General features: G+C 46.3%; 2 protein-coding genes across 2 annotated transcripts; both read right to left on the reverse strand.

The window, feature by feature from the left end:
- Positions 1-4,551: 4,551 nt before the first annotated feature.
- LOC100821608 (cytokinin dehydrogenase 5) lies at positions 4,552-8,751 on the reverse strand. Its single transcript, XM_003569888.3, has 5 exons — positions 7,959-8,751; positions 7,750-7,877; positions 6,636-6,905; positions 5,928-6,193; positions 4,552-5,106 (listed from the first exon to the last, which is right to left on the reverse strand). The coding sequence occupies exons 1-5, from the start codon at positions 8,596-8,598 to the stop codon at positions 4,761-4,763; spliced, it is 1,650 nt and encodes a 549-aa protein (XP_003569936.1). The 5' UTR covers positions 8,599-8,751; the 3' UTR covers positions 4,552-4,760.
- A 12,779-nt stretch (positions 8,752-21,530) lies between these two features.
- On the reverse strand, positions 21,531-24,624 carry LOC100840519 (jacalin-related lectin 3). Its single transcript, XM_003567120.4, has 6 exons — positions 24,171-24,624; positions 23,418-23,600; positions 23,068-23,310; positions 22,672-22,995; positions 22,345-22,560; positions 21,531-22,245 (listed from the first exon to the last, which is right to left on the reverse strand). Exons 1-6 carry the CDS (start codon positions 24,171-24,173, stop codon positions 21,895-21,897), a joined length of 1,320 nt encoding a protein of 439 aa, XP_003567168.1. The 5' UTR covers positions 24,174-24,624; the 3' UTR covers positions 21,531-21,894.
- Positions 24,625-24,675: the final 51 nt, after the last annotated feature.

A 24,675-nucleotide genomic window follows, 5' to 3' on the forward strand; every position in this document is an offset into this window, starting at 1 on the left:
AACAAAGGTGCCCGCGGTATATGTGTGCACTGGGCTCGCTGGTCATCGAATTTCCCTTTTTCAGATATTACTAGTCATCGGATTTATTTTTGAGATTCACATTTAATATGTTACAAACAAAAAAACGAAAAGTTGTGCACGTTAGTCTCAATCTACTTGCATGTGTATCGCACGGACATGAAGATAAACCTAAACCAATTTATCAGACAATCACGAAGACAAGTGGGGATCACGTTTGTCGGACTAACATGGATATAATTGTACATTTACGTTAGCATTGAGTAGAAGTGAAAGCCAAAGGACCTAAACAAGCAAATTGAACTTCTAAATCACATAGAAGAGGCAATTGCAACCAATGGTTTGAAGAAGTCCCAAAAACGATTCACATATCGTGAACTTAAGTGTAAAACTTTTTGTGTTTTCGTAGAGGTAATATCGATAGGACTCATGACATGAAGTTGGTAACACATTTGGCCGATTTGACTGATGATGGGCCGCATGAAAGAAACACTGAAGCGCCCCCATCAAAGGTGTTCCGAGACGCGTGACATTCATTGGATATCTTGAGTATTCTTGCAACCAACGCTTGAAACTTTAGTATATCTTGTTGAATTTCTATCGCAGCATGTGTTATTTCAAGGTCCTGGAGATTTTGGTGGGCGAGATCTAGATCTAGCCATGGCATCGAACGAGAAATGTAATGGTGTGCAGGAGGATATGATTTGTTGTTAGAGCTAAATTGAGCACGATAGAAGCGACTGTGCTATAGATTGTGTTTAGGAGGGAGGAGGGTTGCTTAATGCAGAAGAATTAAACAGAGTGTGAGGGAAGGGATTGAATGGGTTCACATGAGGTTTGTCCAGATGGGCATGGTATAAACAGAGCAAAACGTAACTGAAGATGGGAACGGAGGATGGTTCGCTCGGAAGACCACAAATACCCTTTCGTGACATTTCTTAGCATATACAGATAACGAAAATATGTGTGAAAGATTGAGGAATATTATTAATTTAATGCATCTGCAAATAGGCACATGTGGTTCTTCATTGAAAGTGCATAGACAATTACAGTAAAACGATGCATTGCATTTCTTCCTTTTCTATAAGGTGTAATCCATTTTTAAACGTTATTCATCATGCCCACAATTATGCTAATACGATTAATTGGACTGGTTAAGAAAGCCAAAGCCAGATCATCCAACAAGCAAACGGACATGTTACCAATTTAGGATACAATGGGAAAAAAAATACAAGCTACGAATAGGGAGGAAGTAAGTGTGAATTTGCAATGCGTACTTTCAAAAAAGTACACACCGCGTGACAAGGTAAAGAAATACAGTTTTGGTTGAAACAAATGGCCATGTGTGTATGTTGTAGAATCATTTGTAGAACACATATTGCCAACAATCCACTTTTTATATGTGTGTACGACACACTAGTTTATCATATCTTACGTCTTATCTCATGATGTGAATTTTTCTGTATTTGTAAATAAAAAGTTGAAGTGTGTTTTTGTGTGTGTACATAAAAGACAATTTTGTGGTATGCATGTGTTATAAAATAATGTGTGCAGCACATTTTTTGGAATGTACAACGCAAGCCTTCTCATATTTCACTTTCAAGCAACACCATTGTTTCATTAGGCACCAGAATAACATGGAGATTAGGTGTTACCTTTCCATACTTTGAGCATGCCTTGTATAGCACAATCAACTTGACAAGATCATTGTGATTCTGATTTGGTTAATCGGAATGGGTTTGTTTACTTGAATATCTCATGTTATCACCTATGTGCATATGAGACGGGGGAACCTGCCATCACCACGAGCACCAACTCGTAAATGGTAAAGATTGGTGAGACTGTTTTTTAGCTCTCGAGTTCCATAAAGCTATTTATTAAAAAAATTCAAAAGATTATTATAAGTTTCAAAAATCCTAAAAGTTATTTATAAATTCGCATAAGAATGTTTACACCTAAATTCTTATTAAGAATAATGTGTCGTGTGAGTTGCAAAAGAAAAGACAAACATGAGGAGGTACAGTTGATAAGTAGTACATCCGGTGTAGATTCACATTTATCTCTTCCATTTAGCCTACAAATTAAAGTGTTTCCATCCAAACTTTACATATACGTAGTATCCATTTATATGTATATGTAGATATTTTTTGAAAAAAAATGATACTTGCAAATATAATTTTTGGAATTTTCACAATTTCAGACTTGTGTAGATGCACACATTTATCTTTTTAATTTAGCCCACAAATAAAAGTATATATTTTATTTTTGAAAGTTTACAGATATGTCATATACATTTATTCATATGTATATGTGGATTTTTTTGGCACTTCCAATTATGAGTTTTCAACACGATTCCAGGTTCACTAGAGCCCGAGCTCTAAAAGCAATAGATAGCTCATCTTTACAAAATTGCCTTTTGAGCTTGGAGCCTTAAATTGCCAATTTTGTCTGAACCATATGTCTATCTTTTGATCAAAGCTTGGAGAACACTGTCATGAGCGGTCCGAGTAAACTTTTTAAAAAGTGTTAATTTGATACGCACCATTGCAAAATCAGCCTATTTGAGAAACGTCACTGCAATTTTGCAACTTAAAAAAAATTCAAATTTGATGACTAGATTAATGTTACGATGTTGCAAGATCGCAATGGCGTTTCTCGAATAGGCTAATTTTGCAATGGCGTATGTCAAATTAACCTTTTAAAAAGTAAGTTAGGGGTGTTCCAAAACGGTTTCAACTGAAACAGTCGTGAATTTTTTTCTATATTGTACAGATTTTGTCCCGGTGGTTGGAGCTAACAAAGGGAAATAAAATTAGGCCAAACCTTTTTTTTTCTAGCGAAACTAAGACAGACCTGAACGTTTTTCCATGATTTGTATCCAGACCGATTTTGAAACCACTAAAATGTGCTGTTGAAGTGCTGGAGCAGCCCGTGGGCCTCTTGGTTGGGCTGTACGGCGATAACTGCACGAGGGACATAGCTCATCCAGCTTGCTAGCATGGGCCCGTGGCCTGTCTGACTGCCACTGACTTCCACCCTTTGGGTGTGCGTTGCGATCATCCTCGGGACGCGAGGAATCGAGATTTCTAATGGATGGATGGATGAATTGCACAAGGTTTTTATCCAAGCGTAACCCCTTCCAATTCTTCCTGTAGATGCATCATGTGTGTGCAGTGATCTACTTTTGGAGAGTTACAGGTACCAACCATACGAGTTCATATCTTAGTTTCTCTGTCACTGCACTCACCAACCCCGAAGCAGCGCTTCCGGCAGAAGCTGCCACGTGGTGTTGGGCCGACTCACCATATTTATTATATTTTATTACTGGATGGTACGATCAATGGTGCATGGTATTGTTCAATGTATATGGTATTGGTACATGGTTTTAGTCAATGAAATATGATACGAGTATATTTTATTGGTATATAATATAAGATGCCACATGTCAGCACATGACTAGTTGCATGCAGCACATGGTTGATGCCATATACAAAAATAATATTGGGGGCAGCCTTTGCAGACTCCGCTGCATAACGGAGCCGGTACAAAAGAGTTTCCGTCGCCGGTTCTTCAAGGTTTCAGTCATCAATCACAACCACCATCCGACTAGTGCAGCATCAAACATCAGAATGACGCTACCTAATTAACAAGGATCGCACCACAAGTCCGGGGGGAAAGCATGAGCACCCCCTTTCGTTCACTTACGACGGAATCGCATTATACCTGGATGCATTGCCACATGATATGTAGCTTCAGGTATAGATTAATAGATCGGGCGAACGTCTTGTTCTTGGCTCGTCAGATTTGGAAGCCCCCTGTGTCATTCGTGCTCCCCTAGCAGTACGGCCCGCGGCTCCTGGAGATATCAAGCAGCCAACCGAAGATATCAAAATGGAATGCGTGGCTGGACGGCATGCATGCACGTACGTACGTGCGTCAAGGACTGAAAAAGATGAGGCCCGCCGCGGTCTACACGGTCTGGTTTCTGAAACGACACATTTGCGGCTGGAGGGAGGACCACGGCGCCGGTGCGCGGTGGAGGATTGGATGAACCTGGCCGCGTTAGTTCGTTCGTGCGTGCGTCCTCTGCGCGGCCAAAGTCGTCCTTGTCTGGCACCAGATTGCGTGGCCTTTGGCATTTATGTGTCATCTTCCCATTATGCCCCACCGATGCTTAGGAGTGGGCCATCTCATGTTTCGCTTGGAGCCATGGCCACTTTTCTCAAACGGCTCTCCGTGGCCACTTGCCTGCATGTGTGTGTAGCTGCATGAATTCTTATCTCTAGGGATATTGATATTGCAATGTCACTGATCGGTTGCCTGATTGACGAAATATCGCATGAACTCCATCGGCCAATGATCAGCGGTTCTTGTACAGAGTTGTAGCACAGGGTCGTGTAGTAGTACAGCTTAGGAGTAGCATGCTTGCAGCAAAAAGGAAGTACTGCAGCTTATTAGCTTCGGTGCATCGTGTGATTCACTTGCACGCAGGAGCTTATATCACTTGCACGCACACACCAACCGACGAAAACCTGGAGGCTGGAACTGATTTTTACCAGCAAAATGATCTGCATATATCTAGTTGCATGAACAGGACGACACATCCTCTTCCTCTGTACATAACGAACCAATTGGGGTAAGTTAAAGTAGCTATACATGGTCAAACTAACTAATCTTCCTATTTCGCCAATTACATACTCCTAGCTAGCTAGCTACATATAGCTATTTTAGTCGTGGCCTTCTCAAGAATCGGACAAGAGAGGCGGCGGGGAGCCGGCCGGCGTGAAGATCCCCTGCCCGGTGGCCAGCATGGCCCTCGGGTCGAACTCGGCCTTGAGCCGCGCGAACCGCGCCCATCTCTTGGCGCCGAAATGGGCCTCCCACTCGGGCTCCGCCTTGTGGTTCGCCAAGTACTGCCTGGCCTCGATCCCGGCTTCCGCGCAGAAGTCAAGGATCTGCCGGTTCTGCCGCGCCAGCGCCTCGAGGCTCTTCGACGGGTCGTCCACGCCCGGCACCGCCGACCGCAGGAACGCCACCAGGTAGAACACGTCCTCGTCCGGGGTCACCACCGAACTCCTCGGGTCCCACCTGCACGATCCAAAGTAAACCGATCAGTATTTTTTACAAGCAACAGCAGATCATCAGATCGGCTCGAAAGGGTTGGAAGTGCAGCGTAGGAAAAGCAACAGTTTTCAGTAAAGAGATAGGGGCGCCGCTCGCTAGCTGCTGCTGATTCTGATGCGTCGTCCCTTTTTGGGTTAAGCATGTGAAAAGCGACAACGCATCGGGCATTCGGCCACTAACCACAAAAGGGGGATAGCAAAACAAATTTCTGACTGTGCCGTCCGTTCCCGTCGTGCTTTGGAAAGAAAAAGAAAAAGAAAAAGGCTTAAAATAACCGGTCGGCGCAGGCCGGAGAACTGATGTCCGGTTAATTGCTGGCATTGGCATGGCGCCACTGAAGCCAGAGAGAATTAGAAATTCAGGAAATAGGCTGTGTCACCCAAGTGCGCGGTATGTCTGCAGCCATTCAACAATCACCAGATCCCGGCGAAAGGCGATGGCAATCCGGAAACTAATTAAGCAAGCAATAGTCTAGTATTGTTCGCGTGGCACCACTCATGCTACAATGAGTGGCCACCTGTGCTGTGCTGTGTCGAATGCAGGTGAGATCGGTTGTTTCGGGAGGACGGCGCCCGCCCTGGAACGTGAGCGGCTCGTGCGCGCGCGCGCGCGTGCTGTCGCATGTGCAAATGGCGGGTGGAAGGGCGGTGATGAGCCGCCCTTGCGTGGACGGTGACGAGCCGGTCAACTGGAGCCCGAGCACGAACAGGTAGTAGGATACAGCTGCTAGGTTGACTTAAACTGTTCCCTTCGAACAAATTAACAATATTGGCAGGTTGACTTACTTGTGCTTGTTCATGGGGTAGATGAGGATGGGCCCGCCGGAGGTGCGGCTGCCGAGGATGCCGCGGAAGACGGCGCGGTCGAAGTCGGCGATGCGGGACGCCGGCACGAAGAGGTTCAGCCACGGGTGCGGCACCTCCCACATCCCCTTGCCGCGCAGCTTCAGCTCCGCCTTGTGCACGCGGTCCAGGAAGTCCACGTACGGCAGGTCCGTGGTGAACACGGTGCCCGGCATGAAACTCAGCTCGCCCAGCAGAGCATCCACCTCCTGCAAAATTAATGGACAAAGCCAGTTTTAGTACAATTCAGATTTAATTAATTAAACCAAGTGTGGTTGGTTAAAAAAAATTAGTGCGTGCTTCGCTAACGACGGAATGAAGATCTCGGAGTACGTATGGCAAGATCTATGTATCCAGTTTGCTCTGCATGTGGGTGTCACCAATCACCATATACTAAATCAACAGGTCATACAGCGCCTCCCCTCCAATATACTACTACGGGCTAAACCGCCCGTAATTAAAATGAAAACATTAGCCCAATGATTGGCTAGGGGCCCTGAACAGCAGCAATACTAAACTCCTAGTAGGAATTAAGAAGGGCATTAAGAAATGTAAGTACTACCATCGACATAAACAAATGGGGCGGTCAGGGAGGCGGCAGTATTATTGATTCGATCAGGAAAGGCGGCGGCGACAGATAGACTGACAGACCTGATCAACATTCCCAGCGGTGGAGGCGTCGTAGTTCTTGGTGACCTCGAGGCAGTAGAGCACGCCGGTGTGGTGCTTGAGCGAGCTGAGCTTGACCGGGTTCTGCGGCGAGAAGAAGGAAGATCTCCAGTTGTTGATGAGACCCTCGGCGGCCACCACGAAGCCCTCCACGTAGTCGAACCGCCGCCGGCCGCCGTGCTGGGAGATGAGCTTCTCCTGGTCCGCCGTGAACTCGGTGAAGTTGGAGTAGAGCGCCCGGATCCAGCGAACCTATAGAAAACAAACGACCGTGCGCGTAATAATTAGACCAGCCGCCCGGACGTCGTGCTCAAGAGGAAATCAGCTTGTATAGATCGCAGCCTGATTAACTAAACGTGGATTAGTCAGCTAGTTAAGCTGCACGGGAGAATAAAATCTTGTGAAAGATCGCGCGACCTAAACAAAATACAAGACGACCACCAAATTCGGTCAGCAGGGACAAATTGGTTGATCGATCGATCCCAACCAACCTGGGCGACCGGACCACACCTGATCGACCCGACACACAAAACTAATATCTTATCGCCAGACTTTTCCTGGGGTTTAGCGAGACTTTGAAAGTTTGAACACAAGACTGTCAACGGAAAAAGGAATTTACATACGTGTCGTACAGGCTGCAGCTCCGTAAGTTCGATCGGCCGGCTATAATTAGCAAACACGTTTTGGGCTTCCTATCGGTATCTTTATCGGGGGTTGACGTGTGGTTAATTTCCGTACCTAACAATGGGTCGCGCGCTTAACTTTCCCCCTCTCGCAAATTAGCGGCATGCCTGCCACTTGCACGGCTGGTGTTTAGTTCCCCATTGGGCCACTAGTTGGGCGGTGACACACAAAAGAACAAGAAGGATATCGCGTCCCCTCCGCCGCGCGCCTCGCCACACGGAAAGGCGCACGAGGCTATTCCATCTTCTACTAGCTAGCTCGCACAGGCAGCGGCAGGTGGATTAACGGCATCAGCTAATTAAACAAAGAATTCAGGGGAGGAGCGGGCCGGGGGAGTAAAGAATAGAAGAATTGATGCGTGTATGCGTATGGGGAGGGGAAGGGGAGGGAGGATGCATGGGCAGTGTGTTACCCTCCGGGGAGCAGGCTCGAGGGCGATGCGCGCCCGCGTGATGATCCCGAGCTGCCCCAGCCCGCCGAGCGCGCCAAAGAAGAGGTCCGGGTTCTTCGCCGCCGAGCACGTCACGGCCTCTCCTTTCCCTGCCATGGATAGGGTCGATCAGTACCCGCAACGGCCGGAGAACGCGCGTAACTGATCACTGGTTAAGCTCACGCACGTACCGGTGACGATGTCGAGCTCGTAGACATTACTGATCTGGGGCCCGTGGTGGAAAGCCTGGCCGCTGATGCCGGCGTTGGAGAGGGTGCCGCCCACGGACAGGTAGAGGTAGTCCGTCCAGGAGCGCGGCGCGAGCCCGCCGTGCGCCAGCGTCCAGTTGAGCACGTCGATCCACAGCTCGCCGCCCCACACGTCCACGTAGTGCCCGCCCAGCGCCGCCGAGTACACGGGCAATGCCCGCGCCTGCGAGTTCCTCCTCCTCCCATGGACGTCGTCGGCCGCGCGCCACCCGTGGCTCATGTCCACGACGACGCCGCCTGGCACCTGCGCTTGCCCGCTGATGGAATGGCCGTGGCCGCGGGCCGAGACGCGGATGCCGCTGGCGGACTCGTACGCCGCACGGACCAGCGACGCCACGTCGTCGGTGCCGCGCGGGTGGTACACGGCCAGGGGCTCGCCCCGGGTGAAGCCGCCGAAGTCACGGGACGCCTCCTGGATGTCGGCCGGGTCGACGCTTAGCCGGCCGCCGCCCACGGTTCCGCCGCCGAGCTGCAGCAGCTCGGCTGGCGGCTCCAGCGGCAGCCCGACGGTCGAGATGAGGCAGTAGATTTGGAACACCATGAACACAAGGCATCGCGCCATTGCCACTGCAACTAATTTCTCTGCCTATCAGTGATCTCTCGGTTTGGTAGTGCGATTCCTTGGCCTCGTTATGAGTAGCTGCTATGCACTTGAAGAAGAAGAAGAGGGAGGAAGGGATGAGAGGAGCTGTGTGATGCGTTGCGCTGAGCGGGAGGCTGGTATTTATAGAGAGAGGGCGGTGATGGAATGTTTGGGCTTAGACAAAGTGAGAAAGGGGGGAGACCGAGGAGGATAGGAGAGAGAAAATCGGAAGATGGGAAGGAAGAGGATTGATTGACATGCCGCGGGCGGGAGCAGAACACGACCGATGGGGCCGCCCAAAGGATTAAACAACTCCCGGAGGCGCGTCACGACTCATGCACCATCTTCTCGTCTTAATTTCTGTGTCAGATTAGTGGATCGTGTGGCCGCCCAAATATTGGGCTTGCACTTGCACAGACCCAACTGGACAACTCTGGTATCCTCCTGGTACTACTATACTCCCAAACAAAAAGGACATGGAATGTATGTGGAGAACAGAGTCCCCTGTTCAGAGCTTCTCTCTCTCTCTCTTTTTGACAGCAAAAATCCCCCTTTTATTCATTCATAATTAGAGTTACATCTTTCACAAGAAAGGGATTATGCTCGGAGGAGGGAGGTGAAACCAAGAGGAGGGCAGGGATGATTTAGCTAAATCCGCTAGCTCATGAGCCACCTTGTTCGCTTTCCTTGGACAGTGTCTGAAGGTGATCTTCACAAAATCTGAGCACCGAACAGTCATCGAAAATATTAGTACTCCTAGCTATAGCTTGTTTCGCTTTGATCTGAATTCTAAAATGAAAAGTGATCCTGGTTTTTCATCCTGCGCGCCATGTGCGGTGAACTTTGGCGTGGAATTCTTTAGGCTTGCTGGAAGAAGGAATGCGCAATCTTATGGAAGCTCTAGCTTGGCTTTGAGGGGAGATCAACGCTGAACCAAAAGAAAGATGATCCCCTTCCGTATCTTGACCGGCTTTTAAGGGTGCGGACACCCTCTCATGAGTCTCCCATCTCACTGCCGCTCGACGCATATGCAGCAGATGGTGAGAATCTACGGCAGCGCCAACCTTTAAAACCAGAATCCCAATCAAACACCCCGCCTAAAGTACACATATCCGCCAGCTTTCTGATCAGGCATTTACCAAAGTACGCGCTGCCCAAATATCTTCAATAAAGAAGGCGCAGGTGCTACTGTAGCTGCAGATGTCCACGAGATATGGATTCAGTGTTATACAAATCAAAGGCACATATACTCTGATTAGGCGCAGGTGCTACTGTAGCTTTCTGATCAGGACCATACGCTGGCCGCTGGTACTGTTCTCCCACGTCGGCCAAGCGTATCTAGGCTGCAATGCTGATGGCTGCGTGCGTAGCTGTAGTTCCCATCCTAGCTAGGCTGTATAGTAGCAGTAGTACCTGATGGCAAAGAAGGAGGAGGGGGAAATCGTTAAAGCGTCGCGGGCGTCCACGTGACTGATTGCACAGGATCGCACGAAGATACGCTGATTTATTTTGCTTTCTGCTCGTCTCGGACGTACAGGAAATTTCCAGCGGCCATGGTTTTCGAGACGCGAGGACATGGTTTTACGCTTTGGGATGATGAGCATGTGAGGCCTCACAACGCACCGCCACCGGTGGCAGGTCTAGAACTCCTACTCCCTCCTAGCACACCTCCTAGTCCTAGCACTAGCTTCTTGACGATCCACGGTAACGTACGTAAAGAGGATGAGCTAGTGTGTCCGGCCGCCTTCCCACGCGTGTGCGAAATCTGTGAGATCGGCTGGTCGAGTTTTGTCGACAAGAATTATGCTAACTGGGATACACGCGAAAACCTGCCCCCACGTCACATCACTATTAAAACCATTTCTTAACGGGGGAAAAGACCAGCACTACAAATCTAGAAAGTTTTTTCTCAAAGATTTCTGCAAATTTTCATTCAAAATAAAATTTTATGTATCCAAATTAAAAGATCAAACTTAGACTATGACGATAGTAAACGCACAAGAAATGTTTTATTTTCTTTGTTGAAAAAATAAAAAGTTTATCCAAGACCTTTTTGATCTGTGAGATTTTAAAACGAATGAACAACGGAAACAAAGAATTCCAAATGTTATGACATCATATTTTCTAAAGGAATAGAATACAAACAAAAAAAGCAAGACAAGTTGTTTTATTGTGGCGCAAGGAAAACACGGATATTTCCATTGTGGATTAAGAGCATGGCATAGTTGTAATAGAAGTAAAAAAACTCTAAACGCTTATTTGATTCAAATGATTTTCGTAAGATATTCGGCGGATTTGATCCTTAGCTCTTTCGTTTTCTAGTGTGGGTTATTTGATTTGCAGAATTGAATCATGTAGGACATTTCCTATAGATTCATTTGCACTGTAATATGGAACTTCCATCAACTGTGACCTATTGGACGGAATCATATGTTTTTTTATGTGGAACCGAACAAACCATGATGCAAAGAAAATTCTATAGGAATCAAGTGGACATGACATTGCAACGCTGGATTTTTTGTATTCAAGTGTTTCTCTAGTCATGCGAATCAAAAGAGGCTCTACGAAGTTGGATTCAATTGATTTTTTTTCCTTTGCAATTGAGTGCATGGTAGAATATATGAAACATTCTTATGAGATCTAGTCCTACAAATAAAACCAGCTTCATAGGAAAAGTTCAACTTCTAATTAATCCTGCATAATTCCTTTGGAGTTCCTTTGAATCAAGGAACCTACCGTGATATGTTTAATCCCACTACATACAATTTTTGATGAACATTGAGAAAAGATTTAGAATATTTTAGGTGGTTTTTATATTTCTCTCTCCGTCCAACACACATGGCGTTCTAGATATGGATGTGGTTTTCAATATCCTGTTTTTATTGTTATTACTTGTGTAATTTTCACTTTCAACCCACTAAGTGTGCAAAATTGACACAAAAATACCCCCATCCTAAACCACTTTATACACCACCACACCCCAGACTTGTCAATTCGTGCCAACCTGACATACTGAGGCCACAAGTCAGGCTCAGCTGACCGATTAGTGCATGCCACGCCGAGTACCTACAGGTGCAGGGTGTTTTCCAATTACCAGTGATTGAACCGTATGTCTAATATGTTTCCTGTTCAGACTGCAGATTTATGGATGGGGGTACAAAGTGATCATTTTTTAAAATGGGATACTTTATGCTAATTTTGGACGCTCGGAGGGTACAAAGTGGAATTTACTCTTATTCTTTATATGCACATCAGTAAAAAAATGTATATGTTTTAAAACTTCTTTCATGAAAAATGGGGTAAGTTTTTAGTTAGTTGTGAAGGGTGGAGACGTCTAACCAATGTTTAAAATTTCGTTCTGGACAAATTTCGGTACCTACTAAATGACCGAGATTTCAGGATTTTTTTTTTCATTTCAGTGTTTAAATTTCACCATAATTTATCAAAATGACAACATAACATAAACGGTGAGCTAAATCAAAACGACTAATGTGCGATAATGGTGAGCTCACAAAATAGACGGATCACGTCTTGGCAGCGAGCATCAGCGACACGAGCAAAATATAGTGGTCAGACAGCATCATTAAGCCATTAATTGCCGTGTTCCTGCAAAGACTAAATTGATCCCATCCCATCCCTGCTATAGGCTACCGCAAACTACTTGGTGCTGTGAGCAAAGGACCACTCGAACGATCGTCCACCCGACCAGCTAGCAGCAAACGAACACATACTCGACGGTCGACAAGCTGACGACCTACTACCCGATTATGCAGTGTGCTCGCGTGGTCCAGGCCTGCCCAGATTGGGGCGTTTGCGTGGCGAGCGAGACCGGATCCCCCGGATTCGCCATCGATCGAGATCCGTAGATCCGTGCGCGATTCGTCCGGGGAATTGTTCGCTCTTTGTCGATTGCACGTGATGTGCCCGCCCCGCTGCGCCCCAAGCATGCATATATACGTGCGTCGCTCCGCCTGGCGCCGAGAGTTAATGCGCTCGCCTCTTCAGGAATTTCAGAAGAATTTGCAAGAACTTGAATCACACGGACAGTCGAATTACTGCACGAATGTGAAAGCAGCATGAAAGATGCACAAAAGTTTGCGTCCAACCGATAACACGAGAAAAAAGAATGATTACTCGGATTTGTTAAGAAAATGGCGAGGATGCTAGTACTCTCTCGGTCCCATATTAACTGACTTTCTATTACATATATGTAGACACTTTTTAGACATAGATACATTCATATTTGGGCGAATTTTAGTAAGTTAATATAGGACGGAAGGAGTAGCTGTTAGTATTAGTACTCAAAGCTCCGCCAGTGCTGTTCCTAAATATAAGTTGTTTTACTTTTTTTAGTACAATAAGTATACCATGTACATATTACGACGGATTTAGTAGTGTATATTCTCAGTCGCATAAGAAATAGTTATTTCTTAGTCGACAATCTTAGCCAACCAATGAAGATTTTCTAATCCATCAGACATATATTAATATTACACGAATCTCGATGATTGAGTCAAAAGGTTGCTATCATCAACTAAAAAATAATTATTTCTCAGTCGTTTAAGAAATAGCAAAACCGTAAAAATAATACGGAATATATGTTAGCAAATTTTATTATAAACTTGGACAAAACCTTAACACGTTTGAGTCAAAATTAACAAAGTTAGAACATTTTATATTGAAAAACGGAGAAATAATATATATTTCGTGACATTTTTATGGTGAATCTGGTGGTACGCACCGCCTCCTTAATGGAAGAACGTCATCTGAGGTGTCACTCAATTATGGCAGTACGTTAGCACGTACCTCCACTACATCTTTGACAACACACTACAGCGATGACGACGATGTCGAGGCCGAAGAAGCACATACGCAGCTCTTGGTCGACCGTGCGAGATCCTACCGGCCGCTCACGCCGATGCTCGCCGTACGTGCTTCCGGTCCGGTCCAGCACAATTATCATGCATGCATGGTGGACAATATTGAAAACGGTCCCTCCCCTCGCGCTAGCAGCTGTACGTTTAGTACGTATCTATGGACATTGGTCTTGATTACTACGGAGTAAATGTTTGATTGGTACACGTACATGCATGGTTTGTACTGGCCATAAATGACCATCTCCCGTGTCTAAAATGCAATCGTTCCCATAAGGCCATACATAACCTATCTCGTGGCAGACTGCCAAAAGCAAAACGTACCTAAAAGTGTTCACTCCATCGGCCTCTTCCCGCTAGTGGGGATCGACTGACTAGTTTTTCTATTTTTTTCAAACGATCTCGCAATCGGTTTTTTTTTTTTCGAAAGCGGCAGCAGCGATTCAATTAATTAAGAGTTGGAATTTACAGAAACGCTTTCGCGCAGAAAAAAAAATGAGTACAGAAGGAGAACATCAAGAAGAGAGAAGACTAGAGAGGCTAGAGCGACTAAAAGAAATTAGAAGTAAGCATAAAGGAATTTAGAGGGGGGATTTTATTCATTATAGTCTTAGGACACCCTTTAGATCGGCAGCTTGGCAAAGCCTCACTTCATCAAGATTGCATCGGCGATTTTCGTGGGGATCATCGCGGTAGCATTGAAGACATGGTTATTTCTTTCAATCCAGATGAACCACCAAGAGATCATAGACTTGCGATCGGCTTTCATTGTCGAAATAACGGAATAGGAGATCGACTGACAAGTTGATCTATATATCACTGCGAATGTGTCGTGCCATGACTCATGCATGCGTGCATGCTGATAGGCATGGACGGCTGCATGCACGAGAGGATCGATATGGGAGATGGATTTGGTCCACGCATAAATATACGAGACATGACATGCCATGACTCGAGTTGAGTCATGACTGACGTATAGCCTGCAGCATGATGCCGCGGCGCCGATCTCTTTGCTGAAATGCTCCGCCAAGGACGTCACCGCGCGCGTATATATGGCCGGCCAGAACCGCACCCACATTTGATCGGGCAGATCCAAGGGTGAGTCGAGCATTTTTAGCGCCTCCACGGACGTCGATCGGCCCGGGTGGCATGCAGCTAGCCTTGAAACATTCGCATCACCCTGGGAACAAACGATTGTCACGCATGCCGTTAATGAAAACCGATTCGCTGATATCACCATATATATCGTTTCGGGCCTGGCTATTTGGTTTCTTGCTCCAACTTGGGCGTCACGGTTTTCGGCGCCTAGCTTGCTCCGATCCGGTCGTTTTTAATTTGCTAGTAGTAATGCCATTTCCCCCCTTCGTGTATGCTGTCGCGCGGCTGGAACTTTACTGCGCCATGTGTACGTGTTTTGGATATATGCGTATGCGCGGCTGCAGATACACGGAAACTAGGGTACACAAATGTCTAGATTTTAGTCTACGAATTGACCCACTCACGAGCGCCCGGTTGGATGGAGGCATGGAGCTCTCGGAACATGTACAGTACCAACCGCTGGACCATAATCGCGTGCCAAAATTCTGCTAGAATCACTGTTCGATCGCAAACACTGTTGTAGCTGCAGGAGATCGATCTGGATAATGCGCCAACCAGACAAGTACACTGTCCCCTCGTTCCACGCATACTGTTCTGTATACCGGACCGGTCGAGCTATAGCTGCTGAAAAGCGCGCGTACATCGGAAATGGAATAACTACTCCTGCTGCCCATTTCCACGGTGCATGATAGTTACTGCAAGATATGCTACTACGACAGGAGAAACACTGACCGATCTGATCTTTCTTTTTCCTTTTTTTTTTCTCTTCTCTGGAGGGCATCGTGTTGTATTTTCTGATGATGGTACACACTTCAATCGTTTTCGGGGAGATCTTTGGGAGTGATATGCCATGAATGCGAGATTTGGTTGGCCAGTGCTTTTGCGTGGCCTAATTTTAAAAGCTCCTACGCAGTGCAAGCCCCTCCCGGTCCAGGCCTCTCGGTGTTGCATGACTGTATTTGTGAGTCTGTGGGTACATAAATGGTTTGCTCAACCAAGCAGGGGAAGGAACACCTTGCTCTGGTAACATAAGAAAAACTTAGTCTAGATTCTAGAAAACGACTTCTTTCGTTGTTTAGTTTTCTTTTGGTAGGTATTAGTGCCGCCATTGTTTTCTTTTTCTTCTGAAAAGAGTACTGCCGCCATATTGGTGTATACTGTCACTGGTGCATCCTAACCTTTACACATTTCGTACAATATATTAAGTTGCTACATATCCCTATCCCATACGTGCGATATGCCGGGATGATTTGCAGTTGGGGTTACGTACGAAAGATTGTGGAATGTAGCAACTCAATATTGTACTAGCAACATATTGATCTACACGAGTACGCACGTAATAACTGTACATACCTGGGAACTGAGATATCCTCGTCCGTCCGGCCAGCTCATGTGATGCCATGCACTACGGAACAAATTAAGCAACAACCAGCGAGCAAAAGAACAATGCATCACTGTAGTCGGACCATCTCCTAGCTAACTAATGCAAGAACCACGTGCAGAGAACAAGTCCAAGGAAGCTCGAGCTTTAACAATCCACCTACCTGCATGCTTGAACATCCGATTCATGCTTGCTCCAGAATCTGAATAAAGATGTTGTGTTCTCACACCAATTTGGGACCCCCTTCCTAATGACGTCCGATCTAATTAAATGGAGTAGTTGCGCTAGTTAGCTAACGGCCAGCTAGCTTTGTGATCTTGGTTTGCATGCGTGTTGATAACTGCTAATTAAGCGTAATTGACTAGCATGTTTTGACCAAATTGCAAAAAGGTTACAAGAATTGTGCTTTTTGCTGTCACGACTGGGGTCGTCGCAAGTCCACGACCGTATCATTTTGTTTTTCCAAGTCAAAGATTTCATAGCTTTAAGATACCCAAAAAAACTAGTGAAAGAGTCCACACGCTGGTCTTCGGCCCGCTCCCCCTCTGCGTACGTGGAAGGCTGCTCGTTGACCTGTAGTCAACGCTCATGCAGACATGCGTCACTCGCAACTTTTGCATATACCCTGCCAGCCAGACCACCAGAAACACCAACGTCGTCGTTACTTTTTGGCCCCCGCGGTCGATCGATTAATTCCTTGATCATGCTGACTCCAAAGCGGTTCGTTCTGTGCAAGTGAGTAGGAGTATAAGCGACAGCAGCTAGCTGCTGGCCGACGTTGATACTCGGGCCGATGGGCCGGTGCCAAATTAACCGGCCGGCTTCACGGAACGGTAGCTAGCTGACCGTATTTCTGTGGTTTGGGATCAAGCGTGATCTCGCGCCGGATCGGACCAAGCAAGCTTGGGGCTCCACCGCTGCGCCGGCCACCACCGTACCCGATGCCGATAAGACCGTCGCGTCAAAAGCTTCCATCGGTCAATTACCAATCCTGATCGTTTTGATCAGCCGGCCGGCATGGATGCATGGAGCACTGCGCGGACACCAAAAGATAGCGTGGCATTCAGCCTGGCATCTATCCTGCTATGCATCTAGAGAGTTCAGGATCTATCTAGAGTAGTCACGCGTACGCTGGCACCTCGATCGATCAGGCCACTTGATACCAACATTGGTCTCGCATCGCATGCAAGGGAGGGACCAAATCCCGGGAAAAAGAGCTTTTGCACGGAAGATTTGGTCTACCCCAGCTCGATCGCAATTGCAGGATTCTCGTCACATGCATATGCTAGCTGCCTGCTACCAAAGGTAGTAAGTGCCGCCGCTGCCTTTGGGAGACGACCGATCTGATCATCAGGTACGTACCTGCCGAGATAGATCGATGGATAGGCAGACAGGCCGCATCGTATCCATTAATTGGCCACGAGAGAATAGAGATCGATAATGTGTATCGATGTGTGCGTGACAGCGTGAAGTGTGCGTGTTGTACCCCGTGCATCGCTGCATGCATGCCTATCCAATGGATGTGTACAATCTGGTGTTACCTCAAAAGACAGGATCAAGGAGCATGAGCTAATGGCAGATGATGCGATCATCCGTGAAAAATGTGGGCGAGATACGATATCATTGTCGATCTCTTCGCATGCACCAGGGTGTGGCTGCTTTGTTTGCTTTCGTCGGAGGCCTTATCTGATCTCTGCCCATTTCGGGAGCACAAGTACAGTTCCTGACAGGGGTTCCTCGATCCAGTTTGCAGGACCCGTCTTTGTCTCGTGCTACGCCGAAAGCTCATAGTGTAGTCTGTGCGGAATGTATGGTCTATGTTCCACGTTAAAAGCTTGCAAGCTCAACATGCAATGTGTTCACATCGTCAAGTTGATATCCACTAATCACAACGTGCAAAATGTCCACATCATCAAGTTGATATATTTTGATATGGACCGTCAAAATGAACTGCTAGTGAGGCTGCAGCATACGTAGGAACCAAGAGCAATCAATAGTTTGGAGTTCCGAGTATGGACCAAGGAAGATACGTCAGGAGCAAGAGATCTTGTCCCAAAAGCGACAGCTGAGACGTGTCCGCTTGTGTGGCTGCGATCCCGTGCATCACCACAGAGTCGAGCCAGGTCGCTTCTCCAAGGCGGCGACAGGCAGGCGCGCGGCATGCATGCATGCGTGCGTGCTTTCCTAGGGCGCTCAATCTCGCCGCAACAACGACGCACGCCACGTACGTACGCGTAATCTCAAGGGCACGCGCGTCTCACGCCATCCCCATCCCCGCAACAAAAGCCGTCAGCTGCAAGCGAGAGCGATGTCCCGGCCGCGCGCATGCACGAACCCGGCCAGTTCCCGATTGGCGCCACGGAAAGATGGGAACTGAAAAAAGTCGGGTAAAAGACGCGTACATGTTTCTTTTTTCTTTTTCTCTCCGTATCGAGGGCATCGATGGAGCCATCGCGCATTGGATCGGTCATCCATTAACAGAACCTAAGCCAGCCAGTCAGTGGCCCGGGATGGTGGAACTGGAACTAACGAGAGACCGACTGGCAAGTGATCGTCTTTGATTCAGTGGATGGTCGAGTTTTGTCTTGGACGCGCGTACTCGTTTAGCTGGATAAGTGATCTTAGCGTCTTTGTAATTAAAGACATCTCGTCGCAAAGTGGTGTAGCGGAGCCTGAATTAAAGCTGCTGTTGTACCGCAGAAAAGATGTGGAATTAGCCTAACATTCCACGACTCGGCGACATGCATGTGTCATGTGTGTGCTATATGTGTAGCGCGTGCCGCACTTTTCGATCCGGAGCATACATGTGGAGAGTTTGGAACTTGGGATTCGGGGATCATAGCTGGAGTCTATGCCGACTTGCCAACTTCATATGTTGACATCAACAGTCAATTTCACTTCAGGCTTCATATCCGCCGATCAAAATATTGACCATGGGTTTCTAAAAAAAAAAATTTGGTCATGGGAAATATTCCACTGAAACTACACCTACAGTGAAAATTCAGGAGTAAATTTTACGGAACACACTTTTTGTGGCAGCTGTCTCACAAAATCACGGTTGTTTGAAATAGTCTCACAAAACACAACTTTTGGGGCAGCTGATTTCAGAAAACCCTAATCTCGATAATTAAGCTGATTGATGACGTTTTCGATAACCCGGGGCCACCGGCCAGATGCCACGTCATCTTCCCCAAGTTTTTCGACGTCCGTTTTCAATGCCACGTTAGTTTCTACCCCACTCAAGACAGCACTGTCGCTAGAGCAAAGGCAGCTGACGTGGCGTCAAAAACGGGCATCGAAAACGGGTCAGAGAAGATGACGTGGCATTTGATTGGTGGCCCCGCGTTGTCGGAAACACCATCAACTAGCTTAATTATCGAGATTAGGGTTTTCTGAGACCAGCTGCCCCAAAAGTTGTGGTTTTGTGAGACTATTACAAACAATCATGATTTTGTGAGACATCTGCCACAAAAAGTGTGGTTCTGTGAAATTTACTCAAAATTTAGCTCCATGAGAATCATGTATAGAAGTGTGTGGCACTTATCTACTCCCTTCAAATAAGATGTTCTAACTTTGTTTCAAATCAAATTTCTCAAAATTTTGACCAAATTTATATATAAAAAAACTAGGGTTAATTTGATATGTTCCGCTGTAATTTTGGCGAATTCGAAAAATACCACTGGAATTCCCATCCTTTGACCCATTGCATAACAACATTTACAATTCTACATTAGCTTTATTAAATAAATCATGCTATATATTTTTACATACTTATTTGATATTATAGTATTTGTATATATATTTTTCTATAAACCTGATCAAATTTTAGAGATTTGACTTAGGATAAAAATAGAACATCTTATATTTAGCAACGGAGCTAGTGCAATTTTTCTTTGTAAGAACAATGGCGATGTTGGTCTCTCTACCTGTACTTCATTCCACAAAAATAATTACTGTAACCATCTTAAATTCTTAATTGCCTCACACCACACTTCCATATAGCAGTTCAATGTTTTTGACACAAAGATATCGTTCATTCTGACATGATTAAACATGTATCACATCAAGAGGAACTTAATTTTTGGATAGGGCATTATCTGAGGGAGTTGAGGTGCGCAGAAACTGCACAGAGAGAACGCATCCGACAGGGACACAATCCTTGCAAATTCCTTTTGCCTTTCTGGGTTCTCTGCTATTGTCCTCAAAAGCACCACATGAGAATGATCAGAATCTTATCTTCAGGAACGTTCGTATTGGCGAGCCTTATTACTAATGCACACACCGGCCAAATCACCGGCCTTGTTAGTTAAAAACACAAGGGGAGCACATCACTTGCTCATCTGTCGCCTCTGATTCATGGAACTTAGGTTTATCTTGTTCTGCCAGATTAGCAAATTCATTCACCTTTTCGGGATCTCAGTCTGGAGTGAGCCACTTGCATCTACAATATGTGCTACTTGGCTGTACCTTGTTCGTGAACAGGCCACTTGCAATTTGCAAAGACACTTGATTGTTCTCGATCTCAACCACTACCCCCATTTTGGTGTTCTGAATCTCTGTAGCTTAGATGACAACATCCTATCCAAATTAGCATCTTTTGTTTTTGACGTTCGTCCACCAGGTTGGGTTGAAAGGATTGAAGCAATATGGCATTAAGTAACGGCGAGCACAAGACAGCACTTTCTGAAAACAGACGCATGTTGGGCCTTGTGTTGTGCCTTACGTTTCTAGTACTCTTCTCTGAGATCAGAAACAGAGACTCATGGCTACCACGTTCGATGTCGAGGTTGTCGTCCAGCAATTCAACGATGGAATGGAGTTAAAAGGATACAAATGCACAACGAGACTGGTAATCGTTGTCAGATCGATATGCAACTAACCTTTTCAATTTTATATATTCCGCGGCAGGCTAATCTAGAATGCGTTTGATTTCCCTGAAAGCCGACTAGAGAAAATTTCACAAGATTTTGGGGCACATTAGACGTTGGCCGACTGATAAATTTTCAGCCCTCCGATTTTGTTGAAGCCACGATCCTGGCACATCTGATCTTTATAGGGAAAAAAACTCCGCGTGCAACATCGCTGAATTCTTCTACTCCGTATTTTGCCAGTCCATAAAAATCATCCAAAAAAATGTAGGATTCAAAACATGCATATGCAAAAAAAGAAGAAGGTAAGAACCAAATCTCATTCCGTTGCAGCAAAAAAGCTAAGAACACGCAACATGAAAGCCAACACATGCAACATACGGAAAGTAGGGGTGGACATCGAGCCAACTTGACTCAACTCGCCCTTCAATTACGCCGCCTTCATGGAGTCCTGAGAGTGTGAAAGACTCCTCGGCATTAGGAGTTGTATCTTATTCAGAAGCGCTAGAAAAGAAAGGCTATAAAAACACACATGTCTGGTTGAACAAGTTATGCGCGGACATCTCCAATTAACGGGGTGCATCAAGAGCTCATGGGATTCCTTTGGTCTGATCACCAGCTCAGTAGGGACAATACGGGTTCAATGTGACGTGGTATGGATAAAATGAGAAAAAAAAATAGTCTCATACAGTGAAAAATCACTATCCATCCTGATTTTGTTTTCCCCCTCATGTCAAATACAGTTCAGTTTGAATTTGAAATTTTACACACATATATGTATATAATCATTTCCTCTATGCAATGCTATTCTTCTATAGAAATTTTTCAAAACTTCTGTAGTAGTTTTCATGGAGTAATCACCGGATACTCCACCCGATTAAATACCTAAAAACGTTACAATTTTTGCTGGGTTTTGCAGCACAGGGAGATGAAACTCGACAGCAAATCTGCCTCGAAAACACTCTCCTGCAAACTGAACCTGTCCCTCAATCGGAGCACACACAACTTGCTCCTCCCAAACTCGGCTTCAGTACATCCCGTACGTGAAGCGAAATCAAAAGAGATACTTGGAGACGTAGTACTTGGTGGTGGTATTGTTAGTCTTGGGATTAAAGCTGGAACCATTCTTGTGACTCGAACTGACAGTGTTCCTGTCTCCCAGCCAGTGCTGCATGTGCACCCCGATGGCGTCCAGGTACATGCCGCTCCGGCCGTGGAAGCCGACCACCTTCCCTTTCGTCGTGGCAGAGGTGAAGTACGTCCCCATCTCGTCGCCGAACGGCCCGTACTTGCCCCGGCTACTGACGACGGTGATCGATCTCAGAACTCTGGGCCCTTCCCCTGCGCAGGTGTTGTAGTAGCCGTATATGCACGTCAGGACCTCGTGTGGGTAGTCCAGCTTAATCTGCACATGGTATCAGTAATAATCAGTAAAAGCTTAATCTGCACATGGAACATATGCTTCTAATGTGGACTGACAGGCGATGTTATCAGCTCTGCTCACCCTGTGTGTGATCTGACCGCCGTTGCCGTGCCTGGTAGACCAGATGGACTGCCCGCTTCTGTCGTACTCGATCTGTATGGAGCCGATGAAATCGGTTCTGGTGATGTACATCTGCTTCACCCCTGTGTAGACGCCATCGTCCCATGGCTTGCCCCCGTCCCCGCCCCATGGCCCTGGCCCTACCGGTATCGGCTCTTTCACCACGCCATATGTAACCTACAACGAGATCAATTTTACAGTTTCAGACACACCCTTGCCTGAATCACACTATACTGAATTCGCGCAATCGCGCATCAGTATTCCCAATAACACACTTCAGTTAATTACCTCGTCTCCGATTTCCCTCATTGGCAATGCGAGCATGTCACCCAACGGGCCCGTGTCGGCGGCTTTCTGTGAGAGCACCTTCCCTTCCAGAACATGGACCCCGATGCTGTCTATGTACCACCCTCCCCTGCCATGGAACCCCACGATCCTTCCTTCCGTCAGGCAGCTGGAGAAGAAGGTGCCGTGCTCGTCCCCGAACGGCCCATGGTTCTTCTTCGTCGTGTGGAACATGATGGATTTGATCACCGTTGGACCCATGATCATCGCCGGGCCAAAGTGCCCCGTGACGTGGGTCAAGATCTCCGATGGGAAGTCGAATATGATCTGCCAAAACAAAATATCCATGTCACTGAAACTGAAACTATGGAGCTCAAAGCCTGAAATTTGTGTTGTTACCTTCTCCGTTTTTGCCGCCCCACTGGAGCCTCGCTTGTCTCCCCATATCGCCTGCCCGTTTCGGTCGTAGAGCACCTTCATGGAAGATATCCCAAGCCCTCGCGTGATATGGATCTGCCTGACGCCGGTGTATATGCCGTCGTCGAATATAGTGCCGCCGGTGCCACCCCAGGGGCCAAACCTCACAGGAGTGCTTATTGTCATGGTCCCATTGTCCGAGATGAAGCTAGGAAATGACACCATCTGCAAAGCAAGATCGATATTAATTCATCAATTGGAAATCTAATCGCAGTTTTATCACTGAGAAAGATGTAGATTACGGAGTGCAAGGTTTAGTTTGCCTTGCTTACCCTGTTAGAGATGGTTGCACTGTGTGATGGATTAGGGTTCTGTTCCTTTGCAAGAACCATTTCATACCCTACATTTCCATCCGCGTATTTATGGCCGTTTCTGTCAACAGATCTCGTTATGCTTCGGAGCGCCGACGGAGCATTGGAAGGATTTGGGTTCTTCCCGTTTAAGCATCCAAAGCTCTGTTGAACGTGAACAAGTTAAACTTTTGTCCGTAATAAGAACAAGGTGATATGAATTGAATTTCACAATCATGCTGCATCAAAGCAACACATTTTTTTTCTTTTAATTTAGCACTCGGACCAACTCAACATTCCATGAAGGATACGAGGATGTATGGATATGCGTTTTTGACGCTTTTCTTACAAGTTGGAATGACAGTCAGGTTGGACGAGATTGAGCAATAGATATGTGATTTACGCATCATACTCTTAAGGAAATTACCTTTTGCAGGATACTCCTACTGCTTTTTTTCTGCGAACATGCTGGATAGTACTAGTTCATACTACTCTTTAGCAAGCCATTTGATACCATAAATCGCAACCTAGTAAACCCCTCCGAGTTTAACCAGCCAAGTGAATATTATTTCGAAGATGTAGCAAGTGAACATGGCAGTATTTTCTGAACAATTCTAGAACACTGAAGACTCTGTCATGCAATTGATTATTGTTCGTATGTCTTCTAAAACAAGTAACAGAAAGAAAATAGCAGAACCATGCAGATAAATACATGAACAATCAGCAAGAAGGTACCATGTTCGCTGTCCAAAACTTCCAAGCAAAGCCCGAACACCTGACGGAGAGAACTTTGATTGTACCAACTAGCTAGCTAAGTTCACGAGAACCACTAACATGTCTATTTATAGCAGAACCATGAGGCTGGAGGCCAGAGAAAAGAGCAAGCCGTAGTATATATCTATCGCAATCCACAAGCTGGCAGCACCAGCATTGTTAACGGCTGAAGAAACACGAGAGCTACGGCCTATGGGCAAGAACTCGATTCGCTGACCTTGGTGATCGCCAGTGAATTGCCGGACCCGTTCACCAGTGGCCAGTAAAGGACGCCGGAAAAGGGACGATTTCTTGCGAACCGCTAGCACCATGTCACCTTTCTTGATTTCCCGTCAACTTTGCATAATTCATGACGTCAACGACGGAAAACTGCTCCTTTATTTGATTCCCGTGCAAACTTTTCGGCTCTTTGTTTAGTTTCTCCCTTTCTCTTCAGCCCACTGAAGTGCTGAAGAGAGAAGCGTAG

This window comes from Brachypodium distachyon, chromosome 2, assembly GCF_000005505.3.
Source record: "Brachypodium distachyon strain Bd21 chromosome 2, Brachypodium_distachyon_v3.0, whole genome shotgun sequence".
NCBI lineage: Eukaryota > Viridiplantae > Streptophyta > Magnoliopsida > Poales > Poaceae > Brachypodium > Brachypodium distachyon.

What these genes read in the sequence shown, in the direction of transcription:
- LOC100821608 (XM_003569888.3), bottom strand. Translation starts at nt 8,598, where the DNA reads ATGGCGCGATGCCTTGTGTTCATGGTGTTCCAAATCTACTGCCTCATC. An exon ending in CCGCTGGGAATGTTGATCAG is followed by an intron (nt 6,194 to 6,635) that starts GTCTGTCAGTCT and finishes TTAATTTTGCAG; the next exon opens with GAGGTGGATGCTCTGCTGGG. An exon ending in TACCCCATGAACAAGCACAA is followed by an intron (nt 5,107 to 5,927) that starts GTAAGTCAACCT and finishes TGGATCGTGCAG; the next exon opens with GTGGGACCCGAGGAGTTCGG.
- LOC100840519 (XM_003567120.4), bottom strand. An exon ending in GGGCGGCAAAAACGGAGAAG is followed by an intron (nt 22,996 to 23,067) that starts GTAACAACACAA and finishes TTGTTTTGGCAG; the next exon opens with ATCATATTCGACTTCCCATC. An exon ending in GCGGTCAGATCACACACAGG is followed by an intron (nt 22,246 to 22,344) that starts GTGAGCAGAGCT and finishes TACCATGTGCAG; the next exon opens with ATTAAGCTGGACTACCCACA.